The sequence below is a fragment of the Rhinolophus sinicus genome, chromosome 13 (assembly GCF_057876585.1).
Source record: "Rhinolophus sinicus isolate RSI-liver-muscle chromosome 13, RSI-T2T, whole genome shotgun sequence".
Classification (NCBI taxonomy): Eukaryota; Metazoa; Chordata; class Mammalia; order Chiroptera; family Rhinolophidae; genus Rhinolophus; species Rhinolophus sinicus.
This window is the reverse complement of record NC_142513.1, coordinates 60590921-60605148: the sequence shown is the minus strand read 5'-3', so window position 1 is coordinate 60605148 and position 14228 is coordinate 60590921. Positions and strand designations below refer to the sequence as shown.

General features: G+C 43.8%; 1 protein-coding gene and 1 long non-coding RNA gene across 9 annotated transcripts in view; one reads left to right on the top strand and one right to left on the bottom strand.

Moving 5' to 3' along the window:
• LOC109453617 (uncharacterized) overlaps nt 1-1557 on the bottom strand; it is a 31799-nt gene extending 30242 nt beyond the window's left edge. For 4 of the 7 annotated variants that reach the window (XR_012491467.2, XR_016018324.1, XR_016018326.1 and 1 more), the window contains exon 1: nt 1334-1557. This is a non-coding gene — a long non-coding RNA (uncharacterized LOC109453617). Of the gene's footprint in view, nt 1-1235 lie in introns of all 7 variants that reach the window. The other 3 variants (XR_016018325.1, XR_016018328.1, XR_016018327.1) reach the window with 2 other exon arrangements.
• On the top strand, nt 1558-14020 carry C13H15orf40 (chromosome 13 C15orf40 homolog). 2 transcript variants are annotated; one of them, XM_019743448.3, is made up of 5 exons: nt 1558-1689; nt 2753-2879; nt 4906-5033; nt 6485-6582; nt 11374-14020. In XM_019743448.3, the coding sequence occupies exons 1-4, from the start codon at nt 1576-1578 to the stop codon at nt 6578-6580; spliced, it is 465 nt and encodes a 154-aa protein (XP_019599007.2). In that variant the 5' UTR covers nt 1558-1575; the 3' UTR covers nt 6581-6582; nt 11374-14020. The 2 variants fall into 2 exon arrangements, with proteins under 2 accessions (XP_019599007.2, XP_019599006.2); XM_019743447.3 differs by lacking the exon at nt 11374-14020 and having other exon boundaries at nt 6485-9725.
• Nucleotides 14021-14228: the final 208 nt, after the last annotated feature.

The window sequence follows — 14228 nt, the reverse complement described above, 5'->3', positions numbered from 1 at the left end:
CAATTGCCAGATGCGATTAATAATTCATCATCGCCAGGTGCCCCTTTATTTCAATCATAATTGTCAAAGCTCTCATTGAGGCTGTCATGACTTCACAAACTCTAAATAATGCTCTTTCAGCTTTTGTGCCTTGTTTCTTAACTGATTTCAAAGAAAAGGCTTTGATTTAACACGTGGTTGACTTCTGTCTACCAAAGCCTTCATACTGAGTGGCTTTGGTCTCCGTGTGGGGTGGACAACCCATCCAAACCCAGCTTTCCATTTCCTCCCGACCTCCAGTGACCTTGACCGTTGTACATCAGGCAGTGCACCTGACATCCTGTGCACCGTGTCACGTGGACTTGCACCACCTCTGACATAGCACAGTCATTACCCAGCTCTGACCACAACCTTCTATGCTCCTTCAGCTCTTGCTAGCGCTCCAACTGCATCTGTTACTGATCCTTAAAACTGCCGTTCCCTTCTCTGCATTGTCAACCCTCTTCATTCCCTACCCAGTTAGACTCCACCTTAGACCTTTATTTCTTTCTCCACTTTGGATCTTTGATCACTTTCATCAATAACCTCAAGTCCCTCATACCCACCTGGATGAAGCCAATTGTCTAACCTTATCTGGCTGCTGAGTCCAAGTGTTTAAAATGATACTGTACAGATGGCGGCCATGATGATTTCATGGCCTCCAAGTTCAACTAGACTATTTGGGGCAGCCAGGTGAGTCTTCAACAGTCAGCTCTTTGCCATTCTCCTGGGCATTTAAATCTGTTCCACTCTCCCCACACCTTCAATATTCCCTCCTTCAGCTAATGAAAGAAACTCCAGCTCCTCCCCCCAAACTTACAAACACACCTGCATGTGCGCCTAGGCTGTCACATTTGTGAAGGAAGGCATACCTGACAAAGGCTTCCCGTAGGTGGGTCGGTCCCCATTTGTGCTCAGAACCCCACCACCTCCCTCTGTTACCTCCCCTCTCCTGGCTTATTCCTATCAATGTTCACATATGGTTAAATCCCATCCAGTTTTTTTAAAAGTCTTAATGTTTTGTGCCCCTCCAGATACCAGTTAATTCCTTCACAGTGAACTCAAATTATTCCCTCAACTAGCTACCCCCCTCACTACATCGTGGGATCCCCAGCGCCTGGCAAGCTGGGTGCTCCATCACTACATAATGGACAGTACCCAAGGGCTAAGAGGGCACGAGGCTCTCTCTACACCCACTTGCGGGGCTCTGTCCGCACCTGCGGGTTGGCTGCGGGAGCGAGAAGACACCTGGCGCTGTGCACTCCTTGTCCTTTCTTCCCAGGAAGAAAACAGAGCAGAGGTAACACAACCTTACCACCGGTGGAGGTGTGTGGGAGCCCAGCTCCCCACCTCTTGGTCTCCTGGGCCACTTTTCCAGGACGAGAGGGGCCCGCGCGAGCCTGTTGGAGCGAGGAGTCTTCTTCCCGCCGCCGGCAGGTGTCTCCCTCGGAGGCGGAGCCGAGGCGCAGGCTCCGGGATCCCGCCCGCCCGCGGCGTGCGCAGGCGCAGAAGGCGTTTCCGGCGCTGGCCGTCCGCCCCGCCGCCTTCTGGGAGAGGATGCTCCGGCTGGGCTGCGGACTAAGGCCGCTCGGGTTGGGACGTGGTGCTCCGGCCGCCGCTTGGTTATCTGCAGGTGCTGAGATGCCGAAAAAAGCTGGTGCGACGAACAAAGTCAGTGGCAAGTCTCGTGGCAGCGGGGAAAAAGGGGGTGGGCCGCGGGAGGCGCATTGAGGAGCGCAGGAGAGACAGCGGGGCAGCGGGGTGTGGAAGCATCAATGGGTTCGGGGCTCCGGCTGCTCTCCCGCCTCGCCCGGCCGCTCCACCCGGGTGCTCCCTGGGCCGCGTCTGCTGACCTCTCTGGTCTCGTTCCCCGCACTCCTCGGTGGGCTCGTGTCCGGCAGCGCCTTCGGCCTGTGCCTCCACCCGAGGCTCAGTTCTGCGCTTTCCCTCACCTTGGCCAACCGCACCCCTTCTGTCAAGAACACGCCACTCCCACTTTGCAGGCCTCACTCCAACCGGTCTCTGAGACTTAGCTCACTTACCGCCGCCTGCTGGCAGGTCCCCAGGCCGGACCTCCTTCCCTTCTGGGGGCAGCGACGCCTTGTGCGCGTCTTGTAGCCCCTGTAGGCACAGTGTGTGACAATTTCTTCCTCCCTGACTATAGTCCCAGCTCCTTGAGGTCCAGGATCACGTGTCCTTATTCACCTTTATACATATACCCTTTGCCTACAGGCTGGCGCGGTGCATAGTTCATGTTTGCTGAATGGAAAGTTCTATTACAGCATCAGGCACATAGTAGGCCTTTAAATATCACCGGTGTTCCTCCCTGTCCCCTAAATTCACACATATGTAACATATATACACGTCCAGACAAACATGTATTAGCTTATGCTTCATAAGATACAAAGATGAATAACACGAGGTGTCTGCGCCTGCGGGATGGGAATACACAGCAGCCGGTAGGAACCAGAACTAAGATGTGGAAGCCAGAGGCAGGTCTTCCAGGGTAAGAAGAAAATGCCCTTTGGGGTCGATGGGAAGGCTTCCTGGAAAAACTGATCTGAGCCAGGGAGGATGTTGGAAAGCCATTCCACGTGGCCAGAATTTCCTGGACACAGACGATTAGCCTGGGTTGTCTTGGTTAAAGGTGAAAGGGACTAGTGGAAGGATTAAAGGTGTGGGAAAATATTTTGTAATCTGTAAAGTTGTAGTGTGGTTGTTGTTGTCGTTTTAGGGGAAAAGCCAGAGCAAGGAGCCAGAGAGACCACTTCCTCCCTTAGGTCCTGTGGCAGTTGATCCTAAAGGTTGTGTCACCATAGCCATCCATGCCAAACCTGGTTCTAAGCAAAATGCTATAACAGGTATATCTGGACACAGGGGCGGGAGTCACGTATGAATCAGCTGTCCCCCCTCCCGCTTCCCTTTGCCTTGGTTAACTGAAAATTTATCCTATACAACCAAGTATATTTTTCACATCTGCAGTTAGAAGCTTTTCTATTTTTAAATTCTAGATTCTAATGTAAATGTGTAAAACCAGTGTTAGAAGTGAATATATAATGTTTAAAAGGTACAAAATTAGATGAAAAGCCATTGTATATTTTCCTTTAAAAAATAAGGTATTTTAGAAAGGACGCATGTAGAAGCATGTATAGGTTAGATTATTAGTTTGCCCTATTCCAGAACTGTAGATATCAGCCAGAGAAAGAAAGAAGGGACATTTTAGTGACGTGTAATGACCATTGATCCAAGGAGGAAGAGGAAACCTGAGATCTAAGAGCACTGATCAACTCCCGTGTGAACTTGTTTTAAATCAAAATGATACGGAACATTTCCGGGTCCAGTTCTTTCATCTGTCAGATAGTTGGACTAAGTTAGAGACTTGATTTGTTGCCTGGAGCCTAAAAGGTGCCTCACGAATCTCTGTGGGGTAAGGGGGAGGCCAGCAGACAGGGTTCCTGAGTAGCTACGTATGTTTACATTTGTTTAAATGTTGGGATTCCAGGGGAAATTGGTGGTGGGTGTAGAGGGGAGAATTTTGAGCAGTTGAAAACCATTGATCTGAATTATCTTGAATGTCTTTTTCACCTCTAAAGCTCTGTATTCCAATTTTTAAAAATTACTTTGAAAAGAAGACCTTAGAAATGGGGTGCTAAGGCTGGTTGCACAAGTGGCCATGTCAGCTTGGCTGTTTCTTGGCCATACCCTCCTTGGCCAGCATTTTCCTAAGTACTTGCTATGCCACTGTCTACTGTTGGAATACCATGTTTCATCAAATCTAAGGTGCCCTCAACGATAAGGTACACAGGTATTTTATGTACCAGTAGGTAAGACAAAATCTATATCAGTTAAACACTTATTTGCATCTATTATAAGACACATCTGGATTTCAAGATTAAAATGTGCGCCTTAGCATCAGTGATAGGATAGGAGGAGGGTTGTTTTACCTCATCCTTGTGGATCCTGTGGCCAGGTTGTTTACCCAGGCAAAGTGTGAGTGTGCGGAAATGCTTAAGTAACCCCACAGGTAGGACCAGCTCGAGCTCACTGGCCAACTGCTTTGAGCAAATATTTCTCTCTCAGAAATAGCAGTGGAGGACTACAGGCAGGCTGTATTGATGGGGGAGTCAGGACCATTATTCAGAAGGAATGTTCTTTGTCCCTGGATTTCAAAGCATGAGACCAAACTTATTTTTGAATCACAGCATCACTTTCTAGCCATGTGATCCTGGGCACATCTTGATTTCTATTTCCTTATTTGTAAATGGAGGTAATATTGGTATTAGTAGCTTCTTCCTAAAGTTGTTATGAGGATTAAACAAGTTAATATGTGTAGAGTCCCTAAAACATGTCTGTGTGCCCTTAAACTTAGTGTAAGTGTTATGTAAATGTTTATTAAATATTACATTTTGTAAACATTCAAGAGGCATTTCACGTAAGAGATGAATGTAGCCCAGTGCTGTCATTGTCCTGATGAGGAAACCCTGCACAGCCTTGTACAGTCCAGCAAGCTGCCTCGTTCTCCCTTCCTCTGTGACATTGCGGGGGCTACACCCCAGCTCCTGACGCTCTGCCTGGAGCGCTTCTTATCAAATCAAGTACAGTTTCCAGTTGCCAAAATCCAGGATACTGCCCAGGACTCTGTAGGCCCATCTTGGTCAGTGGGGTGGGATAAATATTTGTTTTCTTCCTGGATTTCTTTTCTGTAATGGTGAGGGCACACTGTGTTCCCTTAAGTGGGATTAGTTTAATTGTTCATTTCTTCATCCAGTAGTTATTCATTGAAAACGTACCGTGTGCCAGGCAAATGCAGACTCTTTGACAAAATATCCTCATTTCATGAATAAAAAGAAATCCTTAAGAATAAAGTCCACACTGTTCTCATTCTAGATTTGACAGCTGAAGCTGTAAGTGTAGCTATTGCAGCACCTCCATCGGAAGGAGAGGCAAACGCTGAACTCTGTCGGTATCTTTCCAAGGTCTTAGAACTCAGGAAGAGTGATGTGGTTTTGGATAAGGTATGTCTCTCTCTCTAAACATCTCTGGTTATTACACATCAGTTAGGATTTCTAAAATACTGATTTTTTTTCCCCCAAAACAATTGAAAAACTAGTTGTTTTTAACTGTCGTATTCATTCAACAACTAAATCTGTGAATCCTTCCTATTTAGTCACCTTCTTTCCTGCAGCCTTGATCCTTATTCAGACTGTCCACGCTCGCTATTTAGATTCCTTAGTTGCCCCCGTTTCCAGCATGTCCTCCTTTCCAAATTCATTCCTGTACCTTCTGTCAGATTAATTTTGCTCCTGTCTTCCTTTGAGTCATCACCATACTAAACAACCCAAAACAGTTTGCACTGCTGCTCATCGCATTTGTGAGTCCATCAAACATTTCTGTTCCCCCATGTTTTCCTTCCCCCAGAAGACGCACATATGAAGTCATTCATACCACTGGTTTGCATTGGGGTGGGCAGCAAGATGACCTGGGAATGATTTATAAAATGCACGTTCCTGGGCATCACCCTGGACTTGCTGAAATGGATCCTGCACGGGTGAGACCCAGCCCGGCTTACATGCCTTAAAGCCGTACTTGGTTTCCAGTGCTGCATTCGAGCTCCCGTCCAGGTTCCGGCTGGCATTCAGTCATTGGTTAATAGGCTCCATCCGATCAGGCCACGTCCCTCACCGTCCCCTACCTATAGCAGGTCATTCCTGGTTTTCTGCCAGTGTGATGCTCTGACATTTGCCCATAAAGCACTCCCCACTCTTCTACCCATCTACATAAATCCCTGCTCAAATTTTACCTTCTTCAAAGGATTTTAGTGGTTATGGGATCACAATACCTTGGATATGTGGATGCTTATTTTTTTGAATTTTCAGAAATGCGTAACAGCATAGAGAAGAATAGCAATTTGTTCTATATTTTGGAATTATTTTTATACAAAGTTTACATAAAATTGCAATATTTGTTTTGGTAATTAAAAAAATTTTTACTTTTAATTTAAACAAAAGAATTACTGGAAACCAGAATATTATGCATCTGGATCCCATATTCATTTAAAATTGTAATGCCTAGCTTTTATTACAGAAATTGATGTCTGCAGGTAAGAACCCTGGAAAGTCCTAAGCATTTGTAGTAAGGTGGAAGCTAAGAGGTACCGTGTTTCCCCAAAAATAAGACCAGGTCTTACATTAAGTTGTGCTCCAAAAGATGCATTAGGACTTATTTTCAGGGGATGTCATCCTGAAAAATCATGCTAGGGCTTATTTTCCAGTTAGGTCTTATTTTCGGGGAAACACAGTACTCTTTGTTTGACCAGGATTCCCTGAGCAAGTGGTAGCTAAGCTGTGAGGGAAGCTTAACAACCTCACAAGGACGTGGCCGTGATGCATACAACTGAGGTCTGTCTCTAATGGTGTTAGAAAGTTTACTGTGTTATCCAAACTCTGGTTTTTTCCTTTTAATCTAGGGTGGTAAATCTCGTGAAAAAGTGGTGAAACTTTTGGCCTCCACAACTCCAGAAGAGATCTTGGAGAAATTAGAAAAGCAAGTTGAACAAAAATAAAAGTAAGAAATGAAAAAATACAACCTTGATGAACGTTTTTATACTAATGACGAAGAGGCTGTCAAATAGAAAAATATATTTAAATGCACAGAAGGACATGTAAATATAGATGTAGATTTATATTTAAATAAGAACAGGTCTCCAAAAAGGAAATTTTAAAGGTACTATACATTGAACATGGGTTCTAAAATTCCTGACGCCAAACGGCTTGGAACATGTGACTCTGATTTCATGACATTGCAAAATAACAAAGCTGGAAAGCATATTCAAGATGACGCGATTCAGCCCCTTTTCATTTTGTGGTGGGACTTCTGATATCCAGAAGTTGAGAGTCTTATTCAGGATCACACCATACAGGAGAACAACTAGAACCTAGATAGGGATTGCCTTCTAATTCAGTTTACAGGTGACAAAGGAAAACCTATCACACCGCTTTGTAGTCTTACTGTATACTTTTAAATGCTCATCTATATGCAAAAATGTTTTCTGCACTTTTTTAAAACTCTTGAGCATTTTATGAAAAAATAAGAATAATCAAGAGTTGTATTGGCATACCTCATTTTATTGCGCTTTGCAGTTATTGCGCCTTATACATTGAAGGTTGGTGACCACCCTGTGTGGAGCAAGTCTCTAGGTACCATTTTTCCAACATCATTTGCTCATTGTGTGTGTCTCTGTGTCACATTTTGGTAATTCTCACAATATTTCAAACTATTTTATTGTATTTGTCACGGTGATCTGTGATTAGTGATCTTTGTTGTTACTATTGTCATTGTTTTGGGGCGCCACGAACCATGCCCATACAAGAAAGTGAACTTAACTGATCAGTGTTTTGTGTGTTCTGACTGCTCCACTGACCAGCCATTCCCCGTCTCTCTCCCTTTCCTTGGGCATCCCTATTCCCTGAGACACAATAATAGTGAAATTAGGTCAGTTAATAACCCTACAATGGCCTCTAGGTGTTCAAGTGAAAGGAAGAGTCGCACATCTCTCACTTTAAATCAAAAGCTAGAAATGATCAAGCTTAGTGAAGAAGGCATGTCGAAAGCTGAGATAGGCCGAAAGCTAGGCCTCTTGAGACAAACAGTTAGCCAAGTTGTGAATGCAAAGGAAAAGTTCTTGAAGGAAATTGAAAGTGCTACTCCAGTGAACACACGAACGATAAGAAAGCAAAACAGCCTTATTGCTGATATGGAGAAAGTTTTGGTGGTCTGGATAGAAGATCAAACCAGCCACAACATTCCCTTAAGCCAAAGCCTAATACAGAGCAAGGCCCTAACTCTCTTCAATTCCATGAAGGCTGAGAGAGGTGAGGAGGCTGCAGAAGAAAAGTTTGAAGCTAGCAGAGGTTGGTTCGTGAGGTTTAAAGAAAGATGTCGTCTCTATAACAGACAAGTACAAGGCGAAGCAGCAAGTGCTGGTGTAAAAGCTGCAGCGAGTTATCCAGATCTGGCTAAGATAATCAGTGAAGGTGGCTACACCACACAACAGATTTTCAATGTAGATGAAACGGCCTTATACTGGAAGAAGATGCCGTCTCGGACTTTCATAGCGAGAGAGGAGAAGTCAGTGCCTGGCTTCAAAGCTTCAAAGGACAGACTGACTCTCTTGTTAGGAGCTAATGCAGCTGGTGACTTTAAATTGAAGCCAATGCTCATTTACCATTCTGAAAATCCCAGGGCCCTTAGGAATTATGCTAAATCTACTCTGCCCGTGCTCTACAAATGGAACAGCAAAGCCTGGATGACAGCGCATCTGTTTACAACATGGTTTACTGAATATTTTAAGCCCACTGTTGAGACCTACTGCTCAGAAAAAAAGATTCCTTTCAAAATATTACTGCTCGTTGACAATGCACCTATTCACCCAAGAGCTCTGAAGGAGATGTACAACGAGATTAATGTTGTTTTCATGCCGGCGAACACAGCGTCCATTCTGCAGCCCATGGCTCAAGGAGTCATTACTACTTTCAAGTCTTATTATTTAAGAAATACGTTTCGCAAGGCGATAGCTGCCGTAGATAGTGATTCCTCTGATGGATCTGGGCAAAGTAAACTGAAAACCTTCTGGAAAGGGTTCACTATTCTAGATGCCGTTAAGAACATTCGTGATTCATGGGAAGAGGTCAAAATAGCAACATTAACAGGAGTTTGGAAGAAGTTGATTCCAACCCTCACGGATGACTTTGAGGGGTTCAAGACGTCAGTGGAGGAAGTCACTGCAGATGTGGTGGAAATAGCAAGAGAACTAGAATTAGAAGTGAAGCCTGAAGATGTGACTGAATTGCTGCAATCTCATGATAAGTCTTTAACAAATGAGGAGTTGCTTCTTATGAATGAGCAAAGAAAGTGGTTTCTTGACATGGAGTCTACTCCTGGTGAAGATGATGTGAAGATCGTAGAAATGACAACCAAGGATTTAGAATATTACATAAATTTAGTTGATGAAGCAGTGGCAGGGTTTGAGAAGATTGACTCCAATTTTGAGAGGAGTTCTACAGTGGGTAAAATGCTATCAAACAGTATCGCATGCTACAGAGAAATCATTCACGAAAGAAAGAGTCAATCGATGTGGCAAACTTCGCTGTTGTCTTATTTTAAGAAATTGCCACAGGCGTCTCAGCCTTCAGCAACCACCACCCTGATCAGGCAGCAGCTATTAACATCGAGGCAAGACCCACCACCAGCAAAAAGAGTACGACTCCCTGAAGGCTCAGATGATGGTTAGCATTTTATAGCAATAAAGTACTTTTTAACTAAGTATGTACATTGGGATTTTTAGATACAATGCTACTGCAGACTTACTAGGGTACAGGAGAGTGTAAATATAACTTCTCTGAGCATTGGGAAACTGAAAAGTTCATGTGACTTGCTTTATTGTGGTGGTCTGGACTGAACCCGCAGTATCTCTAAGGCATGCCTGTAATTCAGTGTTAATTATCATTATTGAGAAGTCACTGAATTGTTTTCTTCTTTCAATGGTAACTGCAGTCATCAAATCTGGTAGTTCTTAGGCCCTCTCCAAAGAGCCTTAGAAGAAGGCGGACCTGGAAGCTATTTTCAGTATTTGTAAAAGCCTATCAGAAACCACATCTGTATTAAAGCTTCACAAGCTAATAATAAACATCTTGTTTATTCAATGCAAATTGCAATTTGGTGACATAAATAATAATTTGATTGACTTTGCATATCAGAAGAGCTGGTTTGCAATTGTGTGCTTTGTCTGAATACATGAGAACAACATGTTGATAGTCAAGATCTTTAAAAATACAAAATCCCCAAGAAGGACCAGTAATAAAAATGACTGATGGTAAAAGAGCTGGGACCCACTCATCTAGTACATCTCTCACTCCTTCGTGTCCAAGACCACAGAAGACATTACTGGCAGCATGGGTTATGTTCAGCTGCCTTCTCTAAACCGTTACACTGTACTACCTCCAGATGTGCTCCTCTTTGACACGGTCTTAGCTGCAGAACTTTTTCTACTCTTTTCAACACTGTTCCACTGTGTGCTCTGAAGGCATTGTACTGTGCTTTTTACGTGGATCGCTGTTTGTTAGGATACTTTCCTTCACAAGTAACAGAAACCCAACTCCATCTTGCTTAAACAATAAACGGATTTGTTAGCTCACAGACCTGGAAAGTCCCGAAGCAGGGTTTCCTTCAGGGTTAGTTTGAATCAACAGCTCAGGGATGTCATTAAGATCTCTCTTTTCTTCCCCAACTCTCTTCAGCAGGGCCACCTCTATCCTCAGGCCCACTTCCTTCATGGAGGCAAAAAGACAGGAGATCCACATATCACCCCCTGCCCCAGTAGGAAGAAAGTCCACTCAGAAGAGCTGTGAAAATTCTTTTCCAGCTTCTCCTGTGTCTCAGCCCAAATTTGGCCGTGCAGTTTCTAAACCAGGCGCTGTTAGGGAATGCTGTCCTATAGCACATGTTACCTAAACCAGTGGCTAGAAAAAAGAGGAGAATTACCCTCATTGTTTTAGATGATAATTAAAGCCCGTCCTAGCGATGGAGATGGGACAGTCAGCCTACTCAGACGCAAAGGAGTGAATAGAGAGGTACCGGAATAAAAAGTGGGAAGTTACAGAGAAAGAAATGGATACTGGATGGAATCAACAAATATCCATTACAATAATTTACTTCATTTTAAATGGCCATATTTTAACAGGAATGTTTTTGCCTAATCAGTTTTTTTGAGAAACATACAGTGTCTTTTAATAAAAAAGATGCGTCCAGTGACACTGTCATCAGACACTGTTGCGGAGGCAGGAACTAGCTCAGGAGCTGTGTTTGAGGACATGATTTCCCTTTCTTCCTCAGCAAACAGCCGTTAGCGGTCTAATGCTTCCCTGTCCCACACAGGGCTATCCCCCACTAATGACAATCACAGCTAAGGCCTGGGCGCCTTGACTTGCTATGAAAGTTTACTTAATGCAGCTTTTTTCAGCTTGGGCCCAAGAATACTGAGACAGGCCCGTGACCTAGGCCTGAGAACACAAAATCTCCAACTCCTGGACATTATTTGTCTAATAACCTGATTCTAGCCCTGCCCACCCCCATTAATTTTAAGTGAATACCAGCAGACAGTCTATGAAGTGACATTATTATACTGCATTTCTTGTCCTGTGCTCTCCTGAGGGTCCAGCCCTGGAGGCAGCCCATAAATGAGGTTTGGTGACTATTATCTGATGTCCTAGTACTGCAGCATCACATATCACCCCGACTTCAAGACATGATAAATGATTTATGAAGAATTTATTAATAACTTGGGTTGAATACTGCGAGGTGCCTTGCCTCCAGTATACATGGACAGGACCTGCCTGAGAAAGAAAAACCCGGCTCATCTGGCCCCTGATTCCAGTGGGCCATTCCTCACTCCTTTGCCAGCTAGAGGATGGAGAAGGAACCAGAGGATGTAAGTGGCACTTTTGCAGTGTTTCAAGTTGCAGACAGTTACCAGCTCACAAACTCTGGGAGGCAGCTCTTTCCTGGGCTGGGGACTACCAGCATCCCTCCTCTTACAAATGCTAGGGATTTGGGGAAGTACTTCCTTAACTGTAATGCAGAATCTAAATTTTGGAACACACTATGGCCCCCCACATCAGATTTTTTTTTAATGCATGTGACTAGAGACATTTAAGAAGCTAGATTTTCAATGTACATGCAAGAGGTGGCACCATAATGCCACAGCAGAGAGCCCCGTTATTTGAAGACAAACTGAACTGTGCTGTTAGGACATCCCTTTGGCAGTGCCGGAGACCGATGATCTTTCTTGTCGCATCTTCTCAGAGACATTTCTGAGGCTCAGTCCCCTCACATCCTGAGTTTAGCTCAGGCCAGAGTGTGGTCTGAACCCAGGTCGGCTGGGTTCTCAGAAGTCCAGGGTCAGTGGACCTGGCATCAGACTGGTCCCTCCTGCCTCCCTGAACACGGCAGCTTTCAGAAATCCCCATAGTGTTTTTGAAAATGGAATTGGGCTGGATAATTGACGGGAACTAACTTCTAAACAAGATGCCAATTTATTAATTTGAGTGAAGAACACATCTGCCAACTAGACTGTCTAGTGGGATCCTCTAGTGAGTACATTTTGACCCTTTGGGAAATCTCTCCAAGAAGCCAGTCATCGTTTGAAGGCTGCTTGGAGAGCTTGGGCTCAGAACCAGGGAAATGAGGCCAGGGTCACGGAACTGTGAGCATCTGGAGCTCCCATTACCTGTTACCGGCCCCTCTCCTGGGACAGTCCTGGACACTGATGATTTATGGCACAGATGTTCCCTTCTTCTGGCCTCCAGCTATGTATGTGGGGGAAGACCACCTACTTCTGCCCACACAGGCTTTCTTCAGACAATCCTTATAATTACACTGATAAGATTTTCCGCATTTTACAATCCTAGCTGTGCCATCCAATCCCCCTGCTATTAGATTGTGGGCAGGGGAGAATCCCCAAACTTCACAGCACACGTTACAGGCTCTGTGGTTATTTCTATATGAAACCCTTCTCCTCACCCGTGATGTGGTTTTACTATCGGAGTGGCTTTCCCATTGTTTCAGAGCCTTGGGTTTCCCCAGAGATACCTCAGGAATTGGAACACTGGAGAATAAGGGGGCGAGTCAACAGAACTCCAAGCCTTTAGTCGTCTTCTAGAGCTGTGCTGCCAGCCTCGTAGGGCTATTGAGGACTTGAAATATGGCCAATCAAATTTCAAAATAAAAAATAAAAGCATCACAGAAATAAAAGCATCATAGAAATAAATGTTGCAAACAACACACAACAGAGAAGACACTGAAAGCATGGCATGGGATTTAGAGGGTGGGACAGAGAAAGGTGACCAAAGAAATGAAAATGACATGTAAAAATCAGACAAAGGAAAATCAACACATACATAACTGGAGTCCTGAAGAGAACCAAAGAATTGGAACAGAAAAAGATTTAAAGGTATCATCAAGAAACTATTGGAGAAATAAGAGATACATATACAGAATGGATCAGTGTCCCAGGTGAGAAACACTGAAAGATCAACAATGAGACAATTGTGTAAGGTACTCTGATTTAAAAAATGAAAGCCTGTGTCCATCTGGACAAAAGTTGAAGTCACAGGGAGAGGGGAGACACATGTTCTGGACAGGACTAGATTGCTACAGTGTTTTAGAAAATGTGGCAGCATTTATTAAAATTAAGAACACAGATCTTTTTAACTCAACACTTCTACTTTTGAGACTACCCCCCGCAAAACACAACATTAAAAACAGCAAAGGATATATGGACAAAAACAATGAAGCATTGTTAGTAGGGGCCAAAAAGGGGAAACAAGCTAAGTGTCTACCCCTAGGAGAATAATCATACTGTCAGTGGTAAATCTGTATTATAGAATATTATGTCATTAAAATTAAATCATTAGTTTTTAATCTATAACTACTGGCCTGGAGTGATGTCTTATATTCTGTTGCATAAACAAAGAATAATATACTTGTGTGTATATGTATTTTTATATATAATATAACCTTAAACTTTAGTAAAAAAGAAATGTATACATGTATCAAAGTTATATATATTTGTGTGGGCATGGGAAAGGAGACGCATACACAACAGACCATAATCACTGTTTGGCTGCCGATTATTCATATTTGTATTGTTTCACATTTTATAATATTTATTTTCTATACACACAAAACATAGTGAAGGAAATTTGTAAATGAGAAAAACACACACAAAAACAAAAAAGCTCTACCCTACATTAATTAGGGTAGCTTTATTTATCTAATTCAGACAAAGAGGCCGGATCCCTTAGGGAGTTAAAAGTCCCAGCAGTGGAAAAAAAAACATGACATCATCATCACACTATCCCTGAGGCGGTCTCAGGAGAAGTCACTTAAACCCAGAGAAATTCTGACTGGTAATTAATACATGGGGCTCTCTATGCCCCTTGGAGACAGGAACAAAAACACCAACTGAATTAGCCCATCAGCTGCTAGAGACATTGGTGAAAGATTTGGGAGTTGTACTTTCACGCAAGTCAGCCCACGGACACCCCACGCCACATCTGCAGATACATGCTTACCTGGACTGGGCACCTACTGGGAGCCCAGCTTTGCGCCAGGGTCTTTATGGAAATGCTTTCTCTTAATCCTGCAAGGGGGCA

Bases quoted from the DNA above. Each gene is read 5' to 3' on its own strand.
- C13H15orf40 (XM_019743448.3), top strand. From the start codon at position 1,576: ATGCTCCGGCTGGGCTGCGGACTAAGGCCGCTCGGGTTGGGACGTGGT. The intron at 2,880-4,905 runs GTATATCTGGAC...TTCTCATTCTAG, and splicing joins TAAGCAAAATGCTATAACAG to ATTTGACAGCTGAAGCTGTA. The intron at 5,034-6,484 runs GTATGTCTCTCT...CTTTTAATCTAG, and splicing joins GTGATGTGGTTTTGGATAAG to GGTGGTAAATCTCGTGAAAA.